Below are 23,667 nucleotides of genomic sequence, written 5' to 3'. Positions count from 1 at the left end.
TGTGTGCAGGTTTCACCAAGCATCATTTTTAGGACCATATAGCTCACTATGGGATAGGGTAGCAACGCCATTCTCTCTCCTTGTAGAGCTGTTGATCTTCAGCAGTTTAATTGCTAAAGTTGACTCACAACCTGAGGTAGGGGCTGAGGTGGGGAGAGAAAGAGGGGACAAACATTGCTTATCTGTTTGTAAAGCTCATCACTATTCTTACAGGGTTTCTAATGAAGTATTATTATTCTGCTGTAGGCTTGTTACATTTTTTGGCACTCTGACCTTCCCATGCCTCCATATTTTAACTGTTTCCTTTGTTCTCCTGAGTTCTTTATAGAATGTCCCTGCAGCTGATGTTGGATAAAACACACAGCTCTTTATAATGTTTGGGATGCAACATGCTGCACTTCCCTGCTCTGGGTCAGTGTGACCACATATCACCCAGCTTAAGTACTAACCACTCTGAAATATGGCTGTCCCAGAGGTGAAACAATCTGTGCAGTGGGGGTATTTAAATGTGTATGCTCAAAGTGAGACACCCACAGTCAATGAGTGTATTGAGACTGTCACAGCAGTGGTGTGCCAATGGCTCCACTGTTAATGCTCAGCTGGCTTCTTGGTCGGTTTTGTAGCCCCTAAGATTTTCCTTCCTAAACTGATAGGTACATTTAAAGATCTGTCTGACAAATTAGACCTGCAAAAAAAATAAAGGGAAAGAACTTTGGTAAAAGTATATCACCAAGGTCAGAAAATACTTTCCTAAAAGTTAAGGAGGAAAAAAAGTCGGGAACTGCCAAACAGTCTACCTCCAAAATAATACTGGATGCTTTTGATGTACTGTGTACTGTGAAAATGTAACATCATGTAATCATCAGTGTCAGTTCTCACTATAACCTCTAGTAACTAGAAACTGGCTTAAGGGAGAAAAAGTGTGCTTACAAACTTCCTAACAAGGTTGTCCATACAGCCCGTGCACGCAAGCCCCAGTCAAGAAGGCTTTGCTATGCAAACATAGGACTAGTCTCTCAAGAAAGTGCCTTCTAGAAAAATGGACCTATTCCCTGTTCTGATCTTCACAGCAGCCCATGCCTCTTACCTCCTGTTTTACTTCTAGCCCTGATCCAAAACTTGCCAGCAGTCTATGAAATTAATGGACTTAAGCTCAGGTCTCCCCTGCTTAAAACCGGATTGAGAAGAGGATTTTGTTCCTAAAGCATGGCAAGCAGGTTTCCTAAACGGGTTGGCACAGTGCTGGAATGGAGACCCTTTCTACACCAACCAAAATAAAGTCTTTGAATGCAATTTTGCTGAGATTTTAGAAAGAAGTATGGTGTTTTTTTTCTTTTGATGAAGACAGGGTTTTCCTTGAGGCCCTCTTATTGATGTGGCAGGAGACCTGGAGGCAGGGGACCCGGTGTGAGATTAGAAACTCCATGGTATCGCTTACCGAGCCAAGACGACATGCCTCATGCATCCCTGCTGGTTGGCTGGTTGTGAAACTGCGGTTACCCTAGGCCACAAGGTTTAACTTTTCCTGCCTTGCAACCATTCCTTTTGCCACAAGATGGGGATATAAGCACGAGTTTAGGCCAGGTATGAGCAGGCTTCTTCCCTTGCAGGAATGAATGTCCGCGATCCTTTCCCACCCAGGGGACCTCGGTTTGTTGCTATTATTTGGAGCACGTATGCTGGCAAGATACATTAATTCATAGCTGGTGGTCTGCTTTGCTGTTATTGAGGGATGCTTGTGTCTGAAACAATTCTGTTTCTTATCTTTGTTGAAATTAAAACTTCTCTGTGATGTAGTTGGCCATAAACTATTTGAGCTCCTGCAACTCCATGTCAAATTTTAAATCATTGCAGCGATAGTAAGAGGCAAACCTCTCTCTAAAAATACCGGTGTGAATTTATGTCACTCAGTAGAGATTAGTGAGCTAATGATTAGTCAGCTAATAGCTGACTATTGATTTAGTCAGCTAAATCAATTCTAAACTTACATAAGCTGCTTTATTTTCTGTTTTCAACTTCAAGAGTCATCAAGTACCCACAAGTGTTCCATCCCAAGTGGCCAAGGGAAGAAATCCAGGCTAAAATGTGGGTGGGGCAGGCCCTTGCCCTGCAGATGTGATCTTTAGCTGGCAGTGGTTGGCAGCTTGACTGAAATGAGTAACAGGCTACATTTCATAGCATAGCAATGGGCACCTCCTTGAAGGTTTTGGTAGAAAATGTCACATACATACTTGTTTTCTTTATGTTGCTGTAATGAGGCCTCCCATTTCTTCTGGGCTAAGGGCAAGTGTTTATCATACTCAGCCATTCATTTAGCCAGCATTTTCTTAGGTCTTGCATAGATACAGGAGGTTGAAAGGGACTTGAGCACCCAAAATCCCATCTTGCATCATCCATGTTATGAGGTGATACATCCTTTCATCACCAGTTTGGGACCACTGATATCTTTGTGAATAGCTCTGATCACTCTCACAGGTCTGCTCCAGGATGTGGGAATGCTACAGAGATCAAACACTGCAGTGCTTTGATGAAATTTGTGTTTACATTTATCTGGGGGGAAGGAAAGCAAAGAAAGAGAGGAGACAAGAGGAAGAAAATGAAACTTCAAGTACCAGAAGCCATAAACCTTAAAAAACCCCTCCCACACACACACCCAAAAAATACTACATCAAAATGTAGGTATTGGACATTCTTCATTGTTTACCTACAATAAAAAATAATTTATTTATAAATTATTTTCCTATTTATCACCACTGATTATTTCTGTGCTTTCTTTTACTGTTTATATGATGACGTGCTCATCGTTCAGAATATTCTATGTTCAGAGAAGTCACATGTAGTAATGAGTGACTCCATCAAATGTTGACTATTTCTGAAGGAAATTTTGTATAAATAAAATAGCATGTCATAGATAAGATAATGTTGGCAGCAGAAGAACGTTATTCAGGCTTGATTAAACTGAAAATTGTGTTGCAAGAACAAGAATCTGGGGGGTTTATGTTACAATCATGGCTTTCATAACAGATTTCTCCTTCTCCCTACATTCTCCCCTGCCTTGAAGGGCAAAGGTGATGTGAAGACATTCAAAATTATCCTGCCATTTCTGTAGGGTTTACATTGGAAAAGAGCCATGCAACAAAGCCCTGCCCCATCTGTCAGTGAAAGAGCTCTCAAAAATGCTGGTTTTAATTTTCTGGTGGCTTTTGGTATTTCTCCATTTGGACAACGCAATGAAATGAAAGCAAGCTAGTCCACTTTCTGGTTTTCATGCAGAAGTGCAAGGTAGCCATGTATTTGTTCACAAAAGCAAGCAAACAAACAAAAAAACATTAGTTTTCGATATTTAAGACCTTTAATCTGTTTACAAGAACAACATCCTGGGGAAAGTCATCCTTCTGACTCTGAAACCCAGTGTATTTTGGTCTAGTGTTCCTGAAGGGCAGGCACTATCATTAACAATGAAAGATATGTGGAAAGCTGATCAAATTGGAGCCAGTGAGGGAGAAAGCAGCATTTTGCCTGGCTGCTTGGAGAAGTGAGTTTGTTTATTTATTTATATTTATTTTGTGTCCTCCAGCACTGGCACCTGGGGGAGTGAGATGCAGGGCCCTGCTGCTAGCTCTGGCCGCTGGCAGGCTGAGCCCAAGTGCTGGCACCATCGCCAGCCTCTGCGCATCTTTCTTTGTAACACAGGTGTAGGCTATGTTACTGAGGAGTAAAATCCTCAGGAGTGGTTTGGCTGCCGGGCAGCCTGCACTGCATTTAGGCAGAAAGTGTGTAATGCTCTTTGTGCTTTTAGTCTCCCACATACATTTAACAACTACCGTGATTTTTAGTATGACTTCGTGCAGGCGTAGTAACTTGCCTGGGCAAAAGTTAATCGCTATAATGTAGTTTTGGTTTGGGGAGGGGGGTGACATTTCTGTGTTGTGCCACAGGCAGCAGCGCTCCTGGTACTCCATTGCTGTTTTAAAAATCCAGATTTGCCTGGATCATAACCTAAATTATCACACAGTCCTGCAATGGTACCATTTCTCTGCACAGCAAAATTACTTAGATCACCAAATCCTCGAATGTCAAACAGTTTTGCATGGACATGTTTAACTTTGTAATTAGGTAAGCCTGAAGAAGCTTGGTATTATTTTAAATAATTTTATAATTAGTATGACTGTCTTCATCTCATTGATTCAGTAGGCTGATAACCCCACTGCTTAAGTATACATTAATTTTGTACTCAGCTATTTGTTTTTCCTTTTTTCCTTGTCCCTATAGTTGTATTTTACTGAGCTAAAGCAGTTCAGTAATACTTCAATACTTCACACAGATGTCTTGATCAAAGTGAATCACATGCTTTTTATTGCATGCTTTTTTTTTTCTTTTTTTTAAAGAATAGGTGTCTTGTTATTGCTTTTTGGATGAGAAGTTCCGGTTAGTTACATAATGCTAGAGAAACCTGTCAGCCAGTTGCGTTGGTCTGGCAATTTCTAGCTGCTCTTGCATGCTTCTCGATTTCTTGATTTGTCTCCTCTCACCTGCAGCTGCCAGGTCTTACACCATGCTGGACACTGGACTATGCCCCATATTTAGTTGGACTGGCCTTCTCATGAGTGCTCTGGAAGGTCATGGCAAGTGTCCTGCGGCTGGCTACTTGGGCTAGCCAGGAGAGAAGAGAGTAATGTTCAAGGATGCCAGAGCTGGCAGTAGACATTTCTTTCACAGCAGCCTGCTTTTATGTGGGCTGTTGTGAAATGAGTGCTGAATTCTGATGTCACAGTGGAAATGATGAATAATAGTCAGGTTAAAGCAACATAATTGCATAGCAGAGATAATGGGATTATTCACAAAAGGGGAGTCAGGCAGTTCCTTTGAACTTCTAACACCACCCCAGCTGTTCTTTCCCTCTGGGAATGTTGTTTCAACATCTGACGTTAAATGCCTTATTTGTAAACAAGCAGAAGGGAAAAAAAATATTTTTTTTCCTTTCTTGATTCATTGCATGATTTTATTAGCTGTTATGTGGCATTAGAGAGTAGATGATGGAGGTGTGTATCTCAGCCGGAGAATATATTCAGTTGGCACCCCTTGAAAGAAAGGAATGTTAAAAAGCCATCGAGCACTTCTTGCACACAGATCCTAACTGGGTAGCTGAGAACTATAAGAAACAACTGTGTGACCAAAGGCAGGCAGGCGTGGTATGTCATAAAAGCTAGTGATACTCAACTTGCGGGTCTCATAGACTTTTCATCAGTCTTTCACAACGCGTTTGCTCTAATTTGAGCTCTCATGGCTCTAGACATATTTATGACAAGTTGCACAAATATTCATCCTGCAGTTGTACTGCCCATCCAGCATAAAATTCCTCAGGAGCAGAAAAGGGGAGACAGTGGTTTGATGCAAGACCTTAGCCAGAGAACATGAAATGGCATAATGAGGATCTCATACAGCGGTGTGCTTTTTTGTTGTTGGGTTTTGGGAATTTTTTGTTTCTCTGTGACAGGCACAACTGCTTCTGATTGTTTTGTTTTCTAAGGGTTTTTCTGAATTGCTTACAGGAAAACAGTGAAGGTTTCCTGAGTAGGGTGCAACCTACAGTCAAATACCACAGCACGTCTTGGCTGATTTCTGTGGTGCCAGAAGTACCTACTGGTGTTCCCCATTCGTCACACCTTTCTTTTGAACAGTCATCCTGAAGGGTGGTGGTTCAGTGAAGGGAGAGGAGGAAGATCAGGATATATAGAAACATGTCTCTGTGGGAAGGGTAGAAGGTGCAGAAAGGAATCCACTTACTTCTAGGCTGGGGTTAAGGAAATGTTCAGGTAAATCTTACTCTGCCCTGCACAAGGGAAGCTGGCCCTGTGGGGTGCTGATGAGGAAAATTTAGGAGGGGACAAAGGCACTGAGGAAGTTTCAGTCCAGTTTCCATTCTTCTGCCACACAGGAGATGAGTCTGCTGGCCTTCAGCTCTCCCAAGACTTCAGGCAAGTACGGAAGTGTCTATATTAACCCAGAGAAAAGTTACCAGCATTTCACAGCCCCAGGTGCTCCAGTGACTTAACAGAAGTGTGACTTCCCCAGCTCTGATGTGCCGTGGTAGAAAAATACTGTACTCCAGCCAGAATACTGGGTCTGGGGGTGCTGCCGCTAGCGCTTGTCTTCTGGTGTTGCTTTTTATAGAATGAGAATGTACCTGCTGCCTCTCAACGTACATTTATAAAAGCCTTAATGCCGTAGCTACTGTTCACTGTGGGGTCATGTCTGAACTCTTCACCTGCAGAGTCTCCAGGGAGTTGCAGTTTCTCATCATTCACTCTCCAGATTACAGTTTGAAGCATGCCATTGGGTTTTACTTTGAAGCTGCAATTAGGACTAAGAGGAGAGCTGTGTGTGATATATGTGAAAAGCATGTTAGAGGCTTACAGTAAAGAGGGAGATAGAGGAGGAGGAGCATGTTACATCAGCTCACTTTGAGAGTTCCATAGTGGACTTAAAAAGGAAACACTAATGCCATAGTCTAACTTTCAGTTGTAAACTCACAAACTGGGCAAGTAGTCATCTGAGGTCAGTTAGACTGGCTTAGAGAGGACAACAGAAACTGAGTATGAAGGAGATTTTGATTGCAGTACTTAATAAAAAATGAGTTGTGAATGAAAACTTGAATCCGGAGGTAACATTTTCCCTCTGACGGAGAGCTCGATAAAATGGTCTTCTTCCTCCCTTTTTCTCTACTTGGACAGACTTTCTTTTGTCCCTGTACCAGAGGCAGGTATTTCTGAGAGGCACTTCCAAAGACCTTCGCTCCTACTGAAATGCCAAGGCCCTGCTGAGCAATGCTTGCATCTGAGCGGATACAGAAATAAGCGTGTGTGTATGCGCTTTTCTTCCACAAAAAAGGGTCAAACACTTGAAACACCGCAACTCCACAGTTCTGTTTTGAAACGTGCTTTAAATCTCTAGGAAAAACACTGCTTCCAGCCTGTGGTGTCCAGGAGCGGGGCGCCAGGGGAAAGAACTCCTCTTCCCGCCGCTGCCATGACGTGACCGCCAGCAGTTGCTAGCTGTGTGGGGTGTCCTCCCCCTCCCCTTTTCACTTTAACCTTTCTCTTATTTCACCAACATACCCCTCGGTGGAAGATCACACGGGGAGCATGTTTACACCACTTCACACCTGCTAAATTCAGGCCCAGTATTGCACTGCGTTGTGCTCTGCTGGGCCCTGGCACGCCTGGCTCTGCCGTCGGAGGGAGGCTTCCGTGGCACGGGGGTTTGCTGTTGCCTCGCCGACTTGACTCCACACGACGCTGGCCGGCTCTGGGTTAACCTTTAAGCGTGCGAGGGCGGGAGACGCTCGCGATTTTCACCACAGCCCCGCTAACGTGACGCGGCTGGAAGCGGGTTTTGTGGTGACATTGTCAGCGGCGGCCCGGTTCTGACTGAGCCCGGGCTCTCACACAAGGCGGAGCGCCTCCTCTTCCCGCTCGGCGCCAAACGGCAGCCGCTGGCTGCCTGCCCTGGGGTCGCGGTCATGGGGCGGGGGGGGGGGGGGGGGGGGGGAGAGGGGGGTGTCCGCCCGGCGCAGCCGCGGGGCCTGCCCCTCGTCCGCCATCACCCGGGGAGCTCTCCGTGAGGGAGAGCCCTCTTCGCCGAGCCCTCCCGGCGGCTCCCGCGAGAAGGGGCGGGGGGCAGGCCCCGCTCCCCCCGCAGGCCGCGGGGGCGGCACCCTGGGGCCGGGCCTCCCGCCTAGAGGGGGCCGCCGGGCCCAGCGAAGGCGGGCGCTCAGGGCGGGCTGCGGGAGCCGGCCCAGCCGCCGGCCGGCATGGGGGCCGGGGCGCTGGCCATACGCGTGAGTAGGGGCTGGGCGGCCGGGCCGGGCGGCCGGTGGACGGGGGGCGGTGCTGCCGGGGGAGCGGCTGCGGAGGGCGGCCGGGCCGCGGTTGGGGAGCGAGGGGGGGAGGGGGCCGGGGCGGCTGCCGCCTCCCTCCCGCCCTCCGCCGGGGTCCCTTGCGGGGCGGGGGGGGGAAGAGGGGCCGGCCTGGGCCCGGTGCCTTTTCCTTGCCCGAGCGCTCTCCTTCTCCCCTCTCGGCAGCTGCCGCTCCTTTGGGAAAGGCGAAGATTAATAAAGGCGGTTCCGGCTTTTTTCTTTTTTTTTCCTTTTAAAAAAATTTTTTAAACCAGCGAAGCAACCGTACTGTATCATTCCCTGTGTTGAGGTTGTTGGATGAGCTGAAAAAGTGCGTCCCTGTGGCATATAAATGGCTTTTCTCAACTCCAGGCATGTTGTCTGGGCAGCACTTCACGCGGTGTAGTGCAGAGATGATTAAGTTGCCCTTTCCAGTGTTGGAGATCAGTAACAGTTGCATTAATATTTGGACAAATTTTCCCTGTGTAAAATCAGATCTTCCATCTGTAAGATCATACAACATTGAAATCTTTGTTTCAGAGCTGTTTTGAGGGGGCGATTTCATTTTGATTTGGGGTAGATGTATATTTGGGATAATTACGCGTAATTTTTTTGTTCCTAGTTAGTGCTTCCTCTCCAGATCCTGAAACCATCTCAAAAATTTCCTCTGCTGTTCCTGTGGGCATGGGAAATGTCTCTTGGTTCTCTTGCAAATTTAAATCATAAGTTTTCCCAAGTAAATCCAGCTCTGTGACTCAGGTTTTTGAATGCTGAAATGGAAACCTGTAATTGAGCAAGATTGTGAAGCTAATTGGAGGCCTTAGTTGGAAAAGCTCTCAGAGTATCACAGCTGCTCAGAAACTGCTGAAAGGATTTTTGCTATCTTCTGAATTTTAACCCAGGCTACTTGATTTTTGCCTTGGCATGTGTCTGCCTGGAGTGAAAGTCATTCATTTAGTCCTGAATGGGAACATCTCTTTTTAAAAGAGATGGGGTATTTTAATAAGTCAGTTAAATTTTAGTTCAAACACTGATGCACGTACAGTTTATCATATGTACTTATAAGGTGGTCACAATAATGCTGTTTTTATTTATATATTGCAATTCTGTTTCACAGATAATAAAACATATTTGTGATATTTATACAAGCAACATCTTTTGTAAAGATCAGTGTTGCATAGGACCTGGGACTATAGAACACACACGTGTTCCCAATAGTTGTGTTTAATGGGAAAAACACAGAAAGTGAGTGAAGTAAACTGCCAGATCATTTTATATCTGAAGAAGGACAGTCATGTCCAGTGTAGGTGTTCATGTTGCTTACAGACTGCAGTAAAAATACTATCTCACAAATGAAGAGATTTCAAGGGTTTGTTTAAAATAAAAGGTGTATGCCTTGCTAAAATCTGTTTTAACCTAGTCAAGCACCAAGACCTAGACAAGAGTCTGAGCACTTCTTTGTGTTACTGTACAATGCTTTCTATGTGTAAGGTTTCTAGTACCTGTTTGTTAATAAAACAGGAGGAATAAGCTCATTTTTAAGCATCATGCTAGCAGTGGACTTCTTAAACAAATGGATTGAACTCCATGGTAGCAGCGGTCCCTGGTTCGTGCAGTGTGATGTCAGAAACATGAGGAAATTCATCAGTAGAAAAACTTAGGGTTTGTTTGTTTGGGGTTTTTTGAGTGAGGTTTGCTGAGTTGTACTGTGTTTGTCCGTATTAGCGAAATAATGCTTAGGTATGTATGGAAATCACAGCTGTGGTGAGTGATACTGCTGCTGCGCCCTGATCTGTCTTTCCAAACATGCAACACTGTATGCTGATCCAGATTTCTGCCTATTATTGATTCTATAAATTAATCCTATATTATGTTATTCCCTTGGGTTTTATTGGCTATGCTCTCATGTTTTCTCTGTCACTGCAACTCAAAACTTGGGAGAATGTTGTGCCTCCGGAAGAACCTATGGGATGTATGCAATTAAGGGTTTATTGTGGAGTGTTTTTTCCACCCCCCTTATTATGTGTGATTAGATTACATAGTCGCTTTCTAACCTTAAAACCTCGGTAATTAAATTTCAGACTTAACAGATACTAAACATAATGTAAAATCTTTCATAAGGATTCATCTCGCCTGACAGTGGCCAAAATGAATCCCTAGGGAACAGCATCTGGAGGAAGGGTACAGCGAACCTTCCCCAGAGTATTCTCCCAGACTGTGACAGGCATCCTGGAGACAACCTGAACTAATGGTGGTGTGTTGGGATTTTTTCATGTTCATGTTTGTCCAGTTGCTTTTGTAACCCATGTGAACTGCATGAGTTACAACAGCAGTCTCCTGTGATTCCTGATGGTTACTCTAGTAACAAGCTTGCATACAAAAGTGTGTCTTTCTCCCTTACCTTAACTACAGACTACTTACACTCTTTTCCTGTTAGTTACTTTTCTGTTTTTTTCTCTGTTCATTTTTATTTTCCTACTTCACAGAGATTTTCATGTGGATTAAAAGGAAGTAAGACAAAAAACCTTATTCTGGAGCATAGAAGCCAGTTTTGATGGATGTGCTTACGTTGTGACTATGCAGCCTTCTGCAACAAATGTGACTAATGCAGTTTTTTTCTTCTGCTCCTTTAAGCAAAGCAAATCAACTGTGAGATTGAAGGAGGACATGAAAAAGATAGCTGCACTTCCACTGAACAAGCAGAGGGACACAACCTGTCCAAAGGTGTTTGGTGTGAGCCTTCTGGAGCTCCAGCAGCAGGGACTGAGCAAGAATGGCATCCCAATAGTTGTGTGGAATATAGTCGAGTACCTCACCCAGCATGGTAAGCTTAATGGAGTCACTTTTTCTTAGTGGCACTATTTATGTAAGACTCTTCAAAGGGAGGGATCGGTCTTTTTTGTGGTATGGGGGGCTAAATAAGGTTCCAGCACTAACCACAGGCAAAGAATATTACTGTATGTGGTTTGCTTCTTTTTTTTTCTGCCTTGATGCTTGCTGAACTTACTTTTTAATAGGATATTTATAAAGGTAAACTATAGTGTTATGAAGCAGCACATTCTCATAAACAAGCTGTTCAGTTTATAAATTGAACGTATTCCATTTGTGAAGGTTTCTGTCTTTTTCTAGTTGCAAAACATTTGTCTTCAGCACTTTCTGACAGTTAGAAGATGTAAGTATCTATATAGACATACTCACGTGCACACATGCCCCTCATCAGAGAACATTACTGAATAGGTATACATGTTTTTACAGGTTTTCAGATAGATTCCAGTTACTATGAATCTCCTTGAGGAAGTAGGTGTCCAATTCTTAGCTTTTCTTTGCTTTCATTTAATAGGATTTTAGTTCCTGTTGTTGAAATACATCTCTTTGCAGTAATCTAGAGCACCACTGGTGCACAGATATATTTTGTGGCAGTTGTTAAGCAACGGAAAAGATTTTATGGAGGTAATTTCATCTTGTAATAAGCTGCATCTGGTTGTACTGTAAAGTTTTTCTTTTAGCTACTCAGTAATGATAATCCAATTGCAGAGCCTTAGATTCCTTGTCTGTATCTTGATAGACCCTCAGAAGCTGATAGATGCAAACATGGCTTGAAAGTTAGTTTGGAATAAGGCACACTGCAAATTTAAAACGTGATCCTGCCTTTATACAGCAGCATCTTGCTTGATCCACTTGCCTTAAAGTGGTCTGCTAGAACACAGAAAGAGCAAGGATGGAAAAAGGTTTTGCATCATTTAAGGTTTAATCAAAACCAGAAGCTGAGAAACACTCTTGACTACAAGTTGTGGGCTGTGCTCTGTATTCCATAAAAAGATCTGAATGCTGTACAACTGTGTCCCAAATATGAACTAAACAAGCCAAGTCCTCTACTCTGCAGCAAGAGTAGCTAGGCTTCTGAATGCCAAGGTGATTATCCAGCCCCAATAAAGATACAATCCATTCTCTTTCTCAGAAGTGCAAGCCAGATCTCAAAGATGTCCTCTTACATGGGAGGTTCTTGGAATGGATGTTCTGTGCTTGCCTAAGGTTTGTTTTGTGAAATAATGGTGAAGTTAACTGTGAAAGCATTTTTAACAGAGTCCCAGGTATGAATTCAAAGTATTAGGAGGCAGAGTGTTGTGTGAATCATGGTTACTGTTTGTTCCGTATTGTCTTACAACTCCTATTCCGTGAAGATGTTTTAATAGATACTGCAGAGCTTTTTAAAGCCAGACCTTTTCAGAGTCTCTCTTCTAGCTCATGAGGAACTGACTACCCATTTGAAAAAGCTGAGCTGACTATTGGGTAGCTACATCCTTGAACTAAGTTCGCATTAAGCTGCCTATTTTCAGATCTATAGATGAAGCCAAGTTTTCCTATGCTGAATTTAGTAGTATCTGATTACTGTTACCAGTACGTTCTAGCCTCTCTTTATTTCCATAAATGACTTGAGGAAGAGGAAAGGAAGTTCTGTCTGCGTGGGGACTGTGTCCTTTGCTCACCTAGTGCTGCAGAAATGAAAATCATTATTGAGATGTGGTGTTTTCTGTTGCCCCCAAGATGGCAGTACAGCATGCCACATAAGAACGCGTTTTGTTGTGAATACAGGAATACAAGATCTGTAAGCAGTATCTTATATTAGTCAAGTAAAATGCTTGAGTGCTTGTCCATTTCTTTTTTTCCCTTACCAGATCATTTTGTCTTCTGGTCCAATAAAAGATTATTTCTCTGTGCAAATTTGGCTGCATCAGTATTGATTTCTTGGACTGGAAGCATTCTGTCAGATTGCTGTTTTGTGATGTTTACTCTGAACTGATGAAAACCATATATACTTTAATCCTTTCAGTGTTATGCTTCCAAAGGAGAATAAGCAGGTTTATGGACACAGAAAAGTCAGAATTTTTGTGGTGAAAGTGTTCTAGAGAAAGATTAATTTACTGAGTTCACCTTTAGGCACTTTACTGAAGGTTTTGAATCTCAGCATATGCCTAGAAAGTGATGTTTGATACAGTATGATTCATCTGTCTTCCTTCATGGAAATTCTTTCTGCATCTCCTTAACTGGGTGTGGGATGTCTGGCCTGAAGTAATTGATACATTTTCTTTGAGAAATACTTTGGGCTTCATGCTGTCCAAAATATACATTTGCTCACTGAGATTTTCTGCTATCATAAAGTTGTAGACCTTGTTATGGAGTTAGTGCTGCAATCAGCACATACTCAGATGTTTGTGCTTCGTGATGCTCACAGCTAAGAAGCTGTTACACTAAAATGTGAAGCTGGAAATAGTCACGTGTGAATTTGGCAGAGTCCCACTTAAGGTAACAGGCTACTTGCAAAAGTGAAACAACAGAACTGTTTTGTAGAATCTGGATCCTTTTCTGTTGAAATACACCAATGCAAAACGCATCTGTCTCGATTTCTGCATGGTTTGAGGTTACAGCAATGCCACTGAGTTTTGTGGGTTCTCAAAGAGTATCCCAAGCCTAAAGATCTGGTCACTAGTGTGACTAGTGTGTTAATTATCATAATCCAATTACTTGACTAGAGGGGGTTTCTGAAGAGAAAACAGTGGGGGTTTTTTAAACTATGTTGTATTAATTGCCCTCCATTGTATTACTGCAAGTGTATTATTCACAGTAGGATATCTGTTTCATCATATTAGTGGGATGTCTTAGTTCAGATCAATCTCATATGCAATATATAATTACAGGTATGACGCAGGAAGGCCTCTTCAGGGTAAACGGCAGCATGAAAATGGTAGAACAGTTGCGTCTGCAATATGAGCGTGGAGAAGAGGTGGAACTTGTTAAAGATGGTGATGTGTACTCAGCAGCCAGTCTGTTGAAATTATTTTTGAGAGAGCTGCCAGATGGGATTATCACCTCTGCCTTACATCCCAGGTTCATTCAGCTTTACCAGGGTAAGTGAGAGGTAAAATCTCCATCCTCCAATGCGCTTTCTTTCTGGATAATTGGTTATGCAGTGAGCATAACCAATACTCTGTTTCTTAGTTTGCCTACTTCATTCTGCATTTCCTTTGAGTTTAGCTCTCACGTGCTCCCAGAGTGCTCACAGCTGCGCAGTTCTGTTAGAAGAGACAGAAAATTGTTTCATATGTGTTTGGTAAAGTCTAGACTATTTATGATTTTCTAATCCAGTTATATCTGCTGAATATAAATGGAAATGATCAGCTGGTTTTTTTTTTAACAACCTTGTAGACAATAGTTGCAGTCTCTTTAGGACACAGATTTGCTTCTCTTTTGCTAGGGTGATTTCTGGCAATTTCATTCTAATGGGCTCTGAAAAGTTATAACTTCATCGGCTAATCAAATTGAATATCCATTGGGCCCAAAGCATATATTGTCTAAGTTCCTACTTTCTAAGTGATGTGATTCCCCAACAAAAAATGAGCCAGTTTGCAAGTAACAGCAGACTTTACCTTTTATTCCTCGCCATAGCATACAACCTGGAAGACTTCTTTTTTTTTTTTCTTTCTTCCCCACTCCCACCCCACTTCCTCTGCCCCCCCTCCAAGTAGTGGATGAACCATAAGAAAGAACATCACTTCTGCTTTAGAAAGTTGAAAGTTGCACAACTCTCTGTCAAATGATTTCTCAATCTAAGTAATCTGTATCAGACAGTCCTTGTTGTTATATGGAGTAGGTGGTGGTTGGCCCTGTTCCTTGACTGTGTAGGTCAGTGGCAGTTCTCTTCTCTTGCTGCAGGCAGTCGATGCCTCTTCTTGCTCTCTTCCTAAGAAGCTGCAAAGTGAGTGGGTAAATGTTACTAGAGGTGTGCTCTTTACAATAAAGCGGGCAAATGCGATGCATGATGCAGAGGAGGAATGTGTGCTCTGACATGGCACGCCTAGTGGAAGACGCTGCAAATTTCTCACACTCTTGTCTTGAGGGTCTCTCTTCTGCTTTTCTTGCCTGCAGTGGAGGTGAAGTTTAGCCGTTGCCTGGAGGACGGAGAACATGACTGTGTTTTTCCTTTCTTTCCTGTTTGGGGATGTACAGACTAGAGGAGAGCTCTGTGCCTTCTCCTGAGTGCAGGCATTTCAGCTGTATTCAGGTTGTATGCATGTTGTATGTAAAATACCTTTCTCATTTAGTAAAGTTGTCTGGGGCCCAAGGATAGGGTTCAGGAAGTGTTGTGTAGGAAGGTGCCACTGTTTTGGAAAGTCCCTTTTTTCTGGGGGTCTTTCAGATTTCACTAGGTCTGACTCATGAGCTGTATTATTTAATTATGTTCTTTTTCATAAATCACTGTTTAAATGGAAATTTTGTCACACCTTTGCTGTTCTACATCCCTGTCCCCACAAAGGTCATATTGGTGCATTGCACCAGGAACTAATAATGTGCTTTGTGAACAGTGCTGTTTGTGGAAAGTTTCATTCATTCCTGCTTCCCACAGGAAATGCAAAATTCCCCGAGTACTTTCTATGGAAATGTGATAAATATCCTTACTTCGCAGGTTTACCCACCAAGCTTTCTTGTTTCAAAAAAAAGTTACTGATATAACTTATGAACCCAGTTCTGCAAAAGTCAGTCCAAGCGTGACGTGTCCTCATAGCTAAGTTTGCCTGTATTGCACAATAAGCTCCAGTTATAGTCCCATTATAGTTTTGATCAGGAAAAAAAAATCCTATCTGAAAAATGACAGGTTGGCTGTTATAGCAGGCGGAAGGTTTTTTTAAAGTTTGAAGAAAACTGAGGGTTTTTTCATGCCTTAGAAAATGCAGCATAAATGAGTTGCTATGAAAGACACTGATGACTTTCATTGGGTTCAGATTAGCTTAAGTGGTAGATGGGCCTTTGTTTACAGTTAAATGATCAACCAGCTATGCAGGATTAGAGGAGTTATCTATTCACTTAACAAAGTATGTACAAGGGTATTCGTTGCAAAATGGTACCAAGAGGGTGCATGCATGGGTGTTCTTTTTGTAAACTATGAAGAAAGTAGGTCAAGCTGTTTCTGGGCCAACAGGTTACTAAAAAATAACTTTGAATCTGGTGCCACTTAGCTGCATGTCTACAGTGAAGGCAGTTACAAGCTCTGTTACAACCTCTGTATTCCCTCCTGTTGAAGCTTTGCATCGGAAATGTTTTTGGGGGATTCTGTTAGTGTTCCTTTGGAATATTTTCAGGGATTGGTATCGGCAGTTTTTTAAGCCAGCTGAGATCTTGGCCTAAGAACAACACACGATTACTTTACTTCCTATAAAAATTGCTAAGGAGCAATTTGTCTAGTTAAAAATAGCTGGGCTGAAAATTACAAATTTTACCTGTAGCTGTAACCCTTTTTAATTCCACATATAGTCTTTGCTACCAAACGAAAGAGTAAATAATCTGCCTTTTTACGAAAAACAGAGAACCTGACCCACTGGTAGTTCAGGAAGTCCACGCAGCTGGTTTGGCATGCTGTCTGCAGCCTGTGCAATGTCGTGTGAAATGGAGATCTGCGTGCTGCCCCCAAATCCTGACGCATTGCTGTTTATATAAATATTCAGCATAATGCCAAGACTGTTCAGTTCCAGAAAACATCACATAGCGTATCCTAAAGGCCATTTAGTGTGTCCTGATCTTCTCTCTCTGCCCTTGGAGAAGGGCAATGGTAGTGGGAACTGAGGAGGGCCTCCCTCTGTAAACGATGTTGATTGGAGACGTGTGTAGCAAGTGCAGGCCAGGGACACACTGATAGTGATCTTTGCATTGGCCAGCCTCCGCCAGCGCCTGACAAATATGAAGGCTGCTCCTTGCAGGGAGTCCTGGGGTAAAAAATGTCCATCACAATCTCTTTTGTGACTGAGGCTTCACTGCAGAGCAGATCTCTGCCTGCCTGTGCAAAACGGGCCGTGCTTACAGAGTGGTGTAAGTTTCTTTCAGAAACCTCAGCTGGAAGAAATCAGCAGCTCCCATACAGCAATCCCTGCTTGAGCTTGTTTATTCCTTCTGGCTTTTCATTCCTTATCTTTTATATCACTGACTCTTAAGACATTTGTACATACTAGGAACTGTATGCACAGCTCTTATACCCTTTCACAGGTCACTTGCTTTCAGCAAGACAGGTTGCTATTGTACTTTTCCTTTTTAGCATACTGAAAGCTTTTTCCTTATGTGAATTTCTTTTTTGTCGTTGTTGCATTCCCTCCTCCAGCAGGGGGTACAGTGAAACATGGGGTCCTGTCTTCCTTTGGTACTCGGTCTAATTCAGTTGAATGCTATTTGATCACTCTGGCTTCTTGACAATGCTCAATCCTAGACAATTTATATTTTTCAGTGGGCAGCAGCTATATGTGAGTTTTAGCTCACATACCTCCTCCTGCTCACAACCTGCCATGGCTGGCAAGGTTTTGTCTGGTGCCTGTCAACAGCCCTGCTAGTTTCAGGGGGAGGGATGGGAGGTGGTGGAGGAGAAAGAGCAGCTCCCTTCTGGATCAGCAGGTCAGTTTAGGGAATGCTTACTAGCCAGCAGCTGTTTGAGTTACATGAACAAGCAGAACCAAAAATATAGGTTGTGTTGGGGGGTTTTAGAGGTCCAATTTCAACCTGAACAGTGACTGTGAAAATGAATAAATGAGTGTGAAAATGGATAGATGAGAGCTGACCCTTTAACCATGGTAACTGCAGCAGTGCAGCAAATCAGATTCACTAGATGTCCGTGGTTGTCCAGGCTCTTGTGGCATCTTTTTAACCTTTTCTTTTTGCTTTTGTTGTAATTTTCATGTTATCAGGACTAGTTCCAAACTAGAGAAATAACTTCTGGTTTCCACGTGCAGAAGATGTTTGTTATGCAGTAAGAACTCCTGGAACTGGATTTCTTGTGCAGATGATGACACTCAGCAGAGCTGCAAAAGAAGTGAGAGTGCTCTGATCCCAATATGTTGGAATGAAGCATAAATACAGCTCTGCAAAGTGCCATAATGATGTAGCGCGAGGGGTCTCAAGTTGGATTGTGATGACAACCTTCTTATGATAAGGACTTCCAGCATTTCTGCTACTGATGGCAGCAAGGTGTGATATTTTTTTTTTTTATTTTTATTTAATTTTTTTCTCCTCTGGGCAGGATCTTGTCTGAAGCAGATTGCTTCTTGGCAGAGAGAGACCAGAGTCCCACTTCCCATAGATTGTGGAGGTGGAAAGAAATGCTTTGATTCCTCCAACAGCCCCATGGGCACAGTGGTACTGCAATGTACAACCTGCTGCCTATGTGTCGAAGATTGACTTCCTAGGGTGCGTTGATAGCTGCAGACAGATGCAAGCTTTTCTGTCTGCTCTCCAAGCTTGTAGTATGCAAGGCAGCTGAAAGCTATGCAAGACGTGGTAGCATGACACTGAGCCTTTAGACTCTTCCTCGCCTCACAGCAGAGATAATTAGCTAGGGCATGGCACTATGCTGATACGGTTTCAGTGCTTCCAGGCTGGAGTTGTTTGGGGTCAGACCATTTGAGACATGAACAAAGCAATTACACACATAACACAGGCATCCATACCTTTAGTGATGTTCAGACAGCATGTTCTGCAGGGGGAAGGAGTGCATGAAGAGGGATGGATTGCGGAATTAGATCGTGTCTGTAGCGTGTCAGAGAAACTCAATATGTTCAGAAATAGGATGAACCACTGGAAAATATGTCCCTCTTCTTGTGATCTGTGGGTGTATACTGAAATTAAATGAGACTGAAAACACCCTTGCAAATATGTCTGTGCCTCCTACACTGTTGAGGCTCCTGTTTCTAGCTAATTAACATTTTTGGAGAGACTGCCTGTCCTTTTCAGTTGTCTCCTTGACTTGTCCTGCAGTAGAGAGTCCCTAGCTCAGTTCTGAGGTGCCACACTGCCCTTGCTGGCTTCCTTGGCCCTCTGCCTGTGTCACACTGTGCTCTGTGTCCTCTGGCTGCTGAGCCCAGACGTGGCCTGAGGCCACTGGTTTTGTTCCCTTCCTCAGCCCAGAAACCACCATCTCATCCCTGGTTTCAAGCCCTTCCTGGCTGCTCATCTAGCTAGGCTTCTCTCACAGACCTCTGCTGGAGTGCTGTCTGCTTCACATGGCTTCTGGCAGTCTCCTGAAATAAAAAAGTGAATGCCTTTGACTCTGCCTTGAAAGCACCTTCCCCTTAGCCTTCATTCTTCTTTTATTCCTTTCCCCTTCTCTCTGCTGCATTGGGCAAAATTTTCAAAAGATATTCATGTGCTGTGCTTGAAAACCACAAGTGTGTTGGTAGCTGGACATATCTGGAAATAGCGCTTGAATACAGGTTCCTGAATTGCCTTTGAAAATCTGGCACTCTGCTGTTCATGTTAATGACAAGCTCGTTTGTCTCATCTCAGGGTGCTGCAGAGACCGAAGCATTTGCTTAGCTTTGTGCCACCCTCTTTAATCTGACCGAATAAAAAAGACCGCACTTGGTCGTCTTGACTTCCGCAGGACAGCTTGTACTTCACAAAATTAGTCATGTACATAAGTTTAGGGCTTTGGTACACTTGATGCTTGTCTGCATGGTAGCATAAACAGCTCTGGTGCTCTAATGTTTTCTCTGATGGTCAGTACCAGCTGAGTAAACCTTAGTGATTGACTTTGAAGCAAATTGAAAAATTGTGTAGCAGGTGGACAAAAGGAGGAGGAACGCTCCAAGCAATTGGTTGTTGTGACTCAAGACTATTTTTGCTCTCTAGTTGAAAAGCCGTTTTACTTGAAGTAATGCGGTCATGGATAGCAGAGGTACACTTGTCCTGAAAAATGTACAAAGTGCATGGAATACTGTGTATGCATGTCAGTTTCTAAATTCACCATTAATTGTAATAGTACTTTTTAAAAATAAAGCTGAAATCCATTAAATAAATGTCAGCAGCAGGAGAATTAACAAGCTAGTTTTGATTTTTTGGATTGTATTGGGAGAAGGGCTTGAGTTCCTTCCCTTGGTTTTTCACTGGAAAAGAAGTTGAGGGAGGAAAGCCATATTTTCTTTCTCCTGTTTCACAAGGATAAGGAATTTCATGGCTCAGTAAATGGGTTTTGCTGCCTCATGTTGTTCAGTGTCTCTGTGCCCTTCAATTAGGGTAATTTCTCAAGATCTTATGATCTGATATCTGCCTCTGTTCTTGAAAGTACAGAAATGAAAGGTTTGGCTGTGCCCAGCGATAAACATCTCTGATATTGATCCACACCATGTAATATATCATGGTTAATGAACAGGGACATCCTACCCACCAAATACAACTGATGCCATGAGGCCAATAGTTCTGTTTGTTGTCAGAGTGCAAACCTGTGTTTCAGAATATTTTGTGGAGGTTATTAGCATCTTTATAGTTTGGAAGGGATGGAAAATCCTTCAGTAAATGGAAAACTACCTGTCAATCTAAAGCCCCAGTGGGAGGCTCAGAGAGGCAGTTAGTTCTCAAGGTCATTCCCTAAGTAGGTGGTGGAGTGATGGTGGTGGAAGAGATGTGTTTTTTCTACGAGATGGCTTTGGCTTTCCTTATCATAACTGCAAGAAATTTATAGTAGAAAACACTATGTGCTAGTTGTTTTGTTATCAAAAGGGAAGTATGTCAGGAGGTGAATTGTAATGTTCTGGCTATGTGGAAATTAGTTGTGTTTTGTTTTTCCTTAAGCTTCATGAAAAGATAATTAGTAATCAAGTCAGAGACTGTCCAGTTCACTTTGATCAGTGCAAATACAAACCCAATTAAATTCTTTATTGTTACTCCATTTAATACAGACTTCAGAAGCATCCTGAAATTTTGCTGCAGAAATAAAAATAATAAATCAGATTTCTTACTGTTACCAAGCTGATTCATAGTAGTAAAGTCAGGATTGTTTTTATTCTGTATAGCTCTAAAAAAATTTTGAAAGAAATACTTGCGATAAATAAGCAAGTAATATTTTTGCTCATCTGCTTCATGCATATTTGATATTTGACTTTTCTGAAGGAGCTAATTTCTTAGCTGCAGAAGAAAAGGATGTAGTTAACGAGTTGGTTGAAATGTTTGGTCCTGTAATTTAACTGGCATTTTAAACTTTGGCCTGCTGTTGTGAAAGAATTCATATTCAGTCTGTGGTGCCAAAACAGATACATAAAAATGAATTCTTCTTGCATATAAAACTTTAAAAGGTTTCTATTGCCACGTACTGTATTATGCACGTCATGTAAGGCAGGAAACCTAAGCTTGGAAGCAGATGAAATTGCGCAAGTTCAACTGTATGAAGTGGCAAGTACGTACATACAAAACTCATTTGTTTCCCAAACTACATGCAGGATAAATCCTGTTTATTAGCCACAAAAATGTCTGGTTATAAAACAGAAATCATATTGTGACTTAATGGTTGTCACTTTCAGATATTTTTATACAGACTGCTAATTTACACAGCTAACCACTTTTCAAAGCACTCTACCCCTGGAATACTGTGCAGTCCAGCCCTGGAATATTTCTGGGAAATGAAAAGAAAAAATGAAGATGAAACTTCTGAAGCATTTGTACATACCTTACACTGTGGTCAAAGCTTTTCTCTTTTCCCCCCTCTTTTTTTTGTTTGTCTCTCTCTTTTTGTTTTTCCTCCTGAGCAAGGTTTGGTTTTGATTGAAGGCTGGGTGCATCTCCTTGCTAAGGATCATAACATTCTCTGAATGAAAAAACACCTAGTTACCCTAAGCATGGGGAGGATGTCTGTATTCCAATGGTAAGCCAGCAGCTACTTTGGGATGAGGCAATCTGTTACAGAGAACACAGAGGGTTGGCATTTAGTGTGAGCTCACTTTGGCTTTGTGGAATAAAGACATCCTTCCAACCACTAGAACTGTTTTTAAACCTTTAAGTACATCTCTGAGGAAAAATCAATTACACAACAACAGTCTTACAGCATTAACACCATCGACCTATAAGGATGATAAAGAAAAAAAGTACTAGAAGTGCACAGCTGCCCTCATGTTAATGGACACTGCTTATAATTAGATCGGTGAAGAAAACCTTTAGAGCCTGAGGTCTTCTGTTTGAAAATGTTCTTGCACAAAACCCCAAGAACTCAGCATATGTGAGAGTTCAGTGAAATTTCATTTTGATGGAGAGTAGAAATTAGTATTTCCAAGCATTAAGGCATCCTGTTTTGACATAAAGGGAAGCAAATACTGAATTGTTCTCAAAATTTTGCTTTTATTAATATATAAACCCAAGATTTTGGTGGGTACAAATTACTTTTTGGAAAGCGTTTCTGGGGTGGTGGAGGGGAGCAAAGAATTTTGCAGATTTTGAGTTCAATTCCAGAAGCAGAACACAATTAAGTAGAAGCTGTTTGTGAGGCCAAGCTTGTGTTCACTGCCTGGGTCTGTATAAACACAGCATCTGTGAAGTTCATGGAGTTTTTGCTTTAAAAAAAAAGAAAACAAACAAAACCCAAGAAAGACCTGCATGAAAGAAAACTGACCTTAGTCATACTTTTGATATTATTCAGTTCAGTATGGGAAACTTTTATTCATACTTAAATTCTAGAAGATTGTACAGTATAACCAGGCTATTCTCTAACATTAGGCCAAGTTTGGGCTCATTATGGAGTCTTAACACTGCCCTGAACAGCCTTTTCTCTGTAAGCAGGACTCCTCACCTAAGACTTAGTACAGAGTTGTGACTCTGACAAAAGTCACAAAATTGAGCATTGCGTAAAATGTACTCACAGGAAGTACTGTAGTACTGTTGTTAGAATAACACCTGCATTTTAGGAGACTTCCTTGTTTTACTGTTCTTGCTTTCTTCTTTTTGAAGGTTTTCATGGGAGGGGAAACTAAAACAGAGTATGAGGTGGGGTTTGAGAAGCAGAGATAACATCCAGAAGCGTGGAAACAGGAGATCTGGTAGAGCTGGAGTTAAAGCAGATATAGCTATGTACTGAGTGGGAACATGCTCCAGTGCTGTTAGCTATGACCACTGCTGATTCTGTTCAGGAAAACAGTTACAACATAAAGGTGAGCATGAAACAGTGCCAGTAGTGGCCAAGGTGAGCCTCAGGAGAAAGGTGCAGGTTCCCTGAGGAAAACTGGGGGGTTTGGAAGGTTCTGTGGCTCTAAACAGAAATAAGACTAAATTTTAGATCCCACTGCTTGCTCACCCATGTAAGTAAATTGGCAGCAATGTAGAAAACCGTATATATGTTTTTTCTTCTTGTTTTTCCTAGACACTAGAAATGACATGCAGAAGGAAAGTAACTTGAAAGAACTCCTTAAAGAACTGCCTGATGCTCATTACTGCCTGCTGAAGTATCTGTGCCAGTTCCTGATAAAGGTTGCTGAACATCATGTAGAGAACAGGATGAACCTTTGTAATCTTGCCACTGTATTTGGACCAAACTGCTTTCAGTAAGTTGGGATTTTCACTTTTCACCATATGTTGATAGAGAGTGTAATGGAGCAGATGACCAGAAATGTAGTTCAGAACTGTAATTTGTCAGGGTGATCAAACAGAGGCAATGATTAGGGCTTTGTGGTAAATTTTAGTGCTAAAGCTATTATTTGAGCTGAATGGGAGTTGAGTTGCACTCCCATTGCCTCTTGCTATTTTGCTAAACATTTGGTCAGTTTTCTATTGCTATGTCAACAGCAGAGCAGGAGTATAACAATGAAAGGCCTTCAGACTGTGTAAGTGCAAGGAGACTTGTGCTTGTACAGCTCTCTTCTTTTGCCATCAGATAATATGGATGCTTCTCTGCAGAAGGCTTTGAGAAAGGATACCTGGGGGAAAAGGACTCTTATGCAGCACTGCAGTGCTTTATAATTTCTAGAGATGGATACTGCGTA

The 23,667-nt window shown here is 42.4% G+C and overlaps 1 protein-coding gene across 7 annotated transcripts in view; it reads left to right on the top strand.

The window, feature by feature from the left end:
* The window catches only part of FAM13A (family with sequence similarity 13 member A), a 167,474-nt gene that overhangs the window by 24,792 nt on the left and 119,015 nt on the right, over positions 1-23,667 (top strand). For 4 of the 7 annotated variants that reach the window (XM_049815122.1, XM_049815121.1, XM_049815120.1 and 1 more), the window contains exons 1-4: positions 7,653-7,840; positions 10,532-10,721; positions 13,594-13,803; positions 23,049-23,229. In XM_049815122.1, the coding sequence (XP_049671079.1) occupies positions 7,814-7,840; positions 10,532-10,721; positions 13,594-13,803; positions 23,049-23,229 (608 nt within the window). In that variant the 5' untranslated portion in view covers positions 7,653-7,813. Of the gene's footprint in view, positions 1-7,650; positions 7,841-9,582; positions 10,152-10,531; positions 10,722-13,593; positions 13,804-23,048; positions 23,230-23,667 lie in introns of those variants that run through there. The other 3 variants (XM_049815119.1, XM_049815116.1, XM_049815117.1) reach the window with 3 other exon arrangements.

This window comes from Accipiter gentilis, chromosome 12 (genome assembly GCF_929443795.1).
Source record: "Accipiter gentilis chromosome 12, bAccGen1.1, whole genome shotgun sequence".
Lineage (NCBI taxonomy): Eukaryota > Metazoa > Chordata > Aves > Accipitriformes > Accipitridae > Astur > Astur gentilis.
This window is presented reverse-complemented; position numbering and strand designations above follow the sequence as displayed.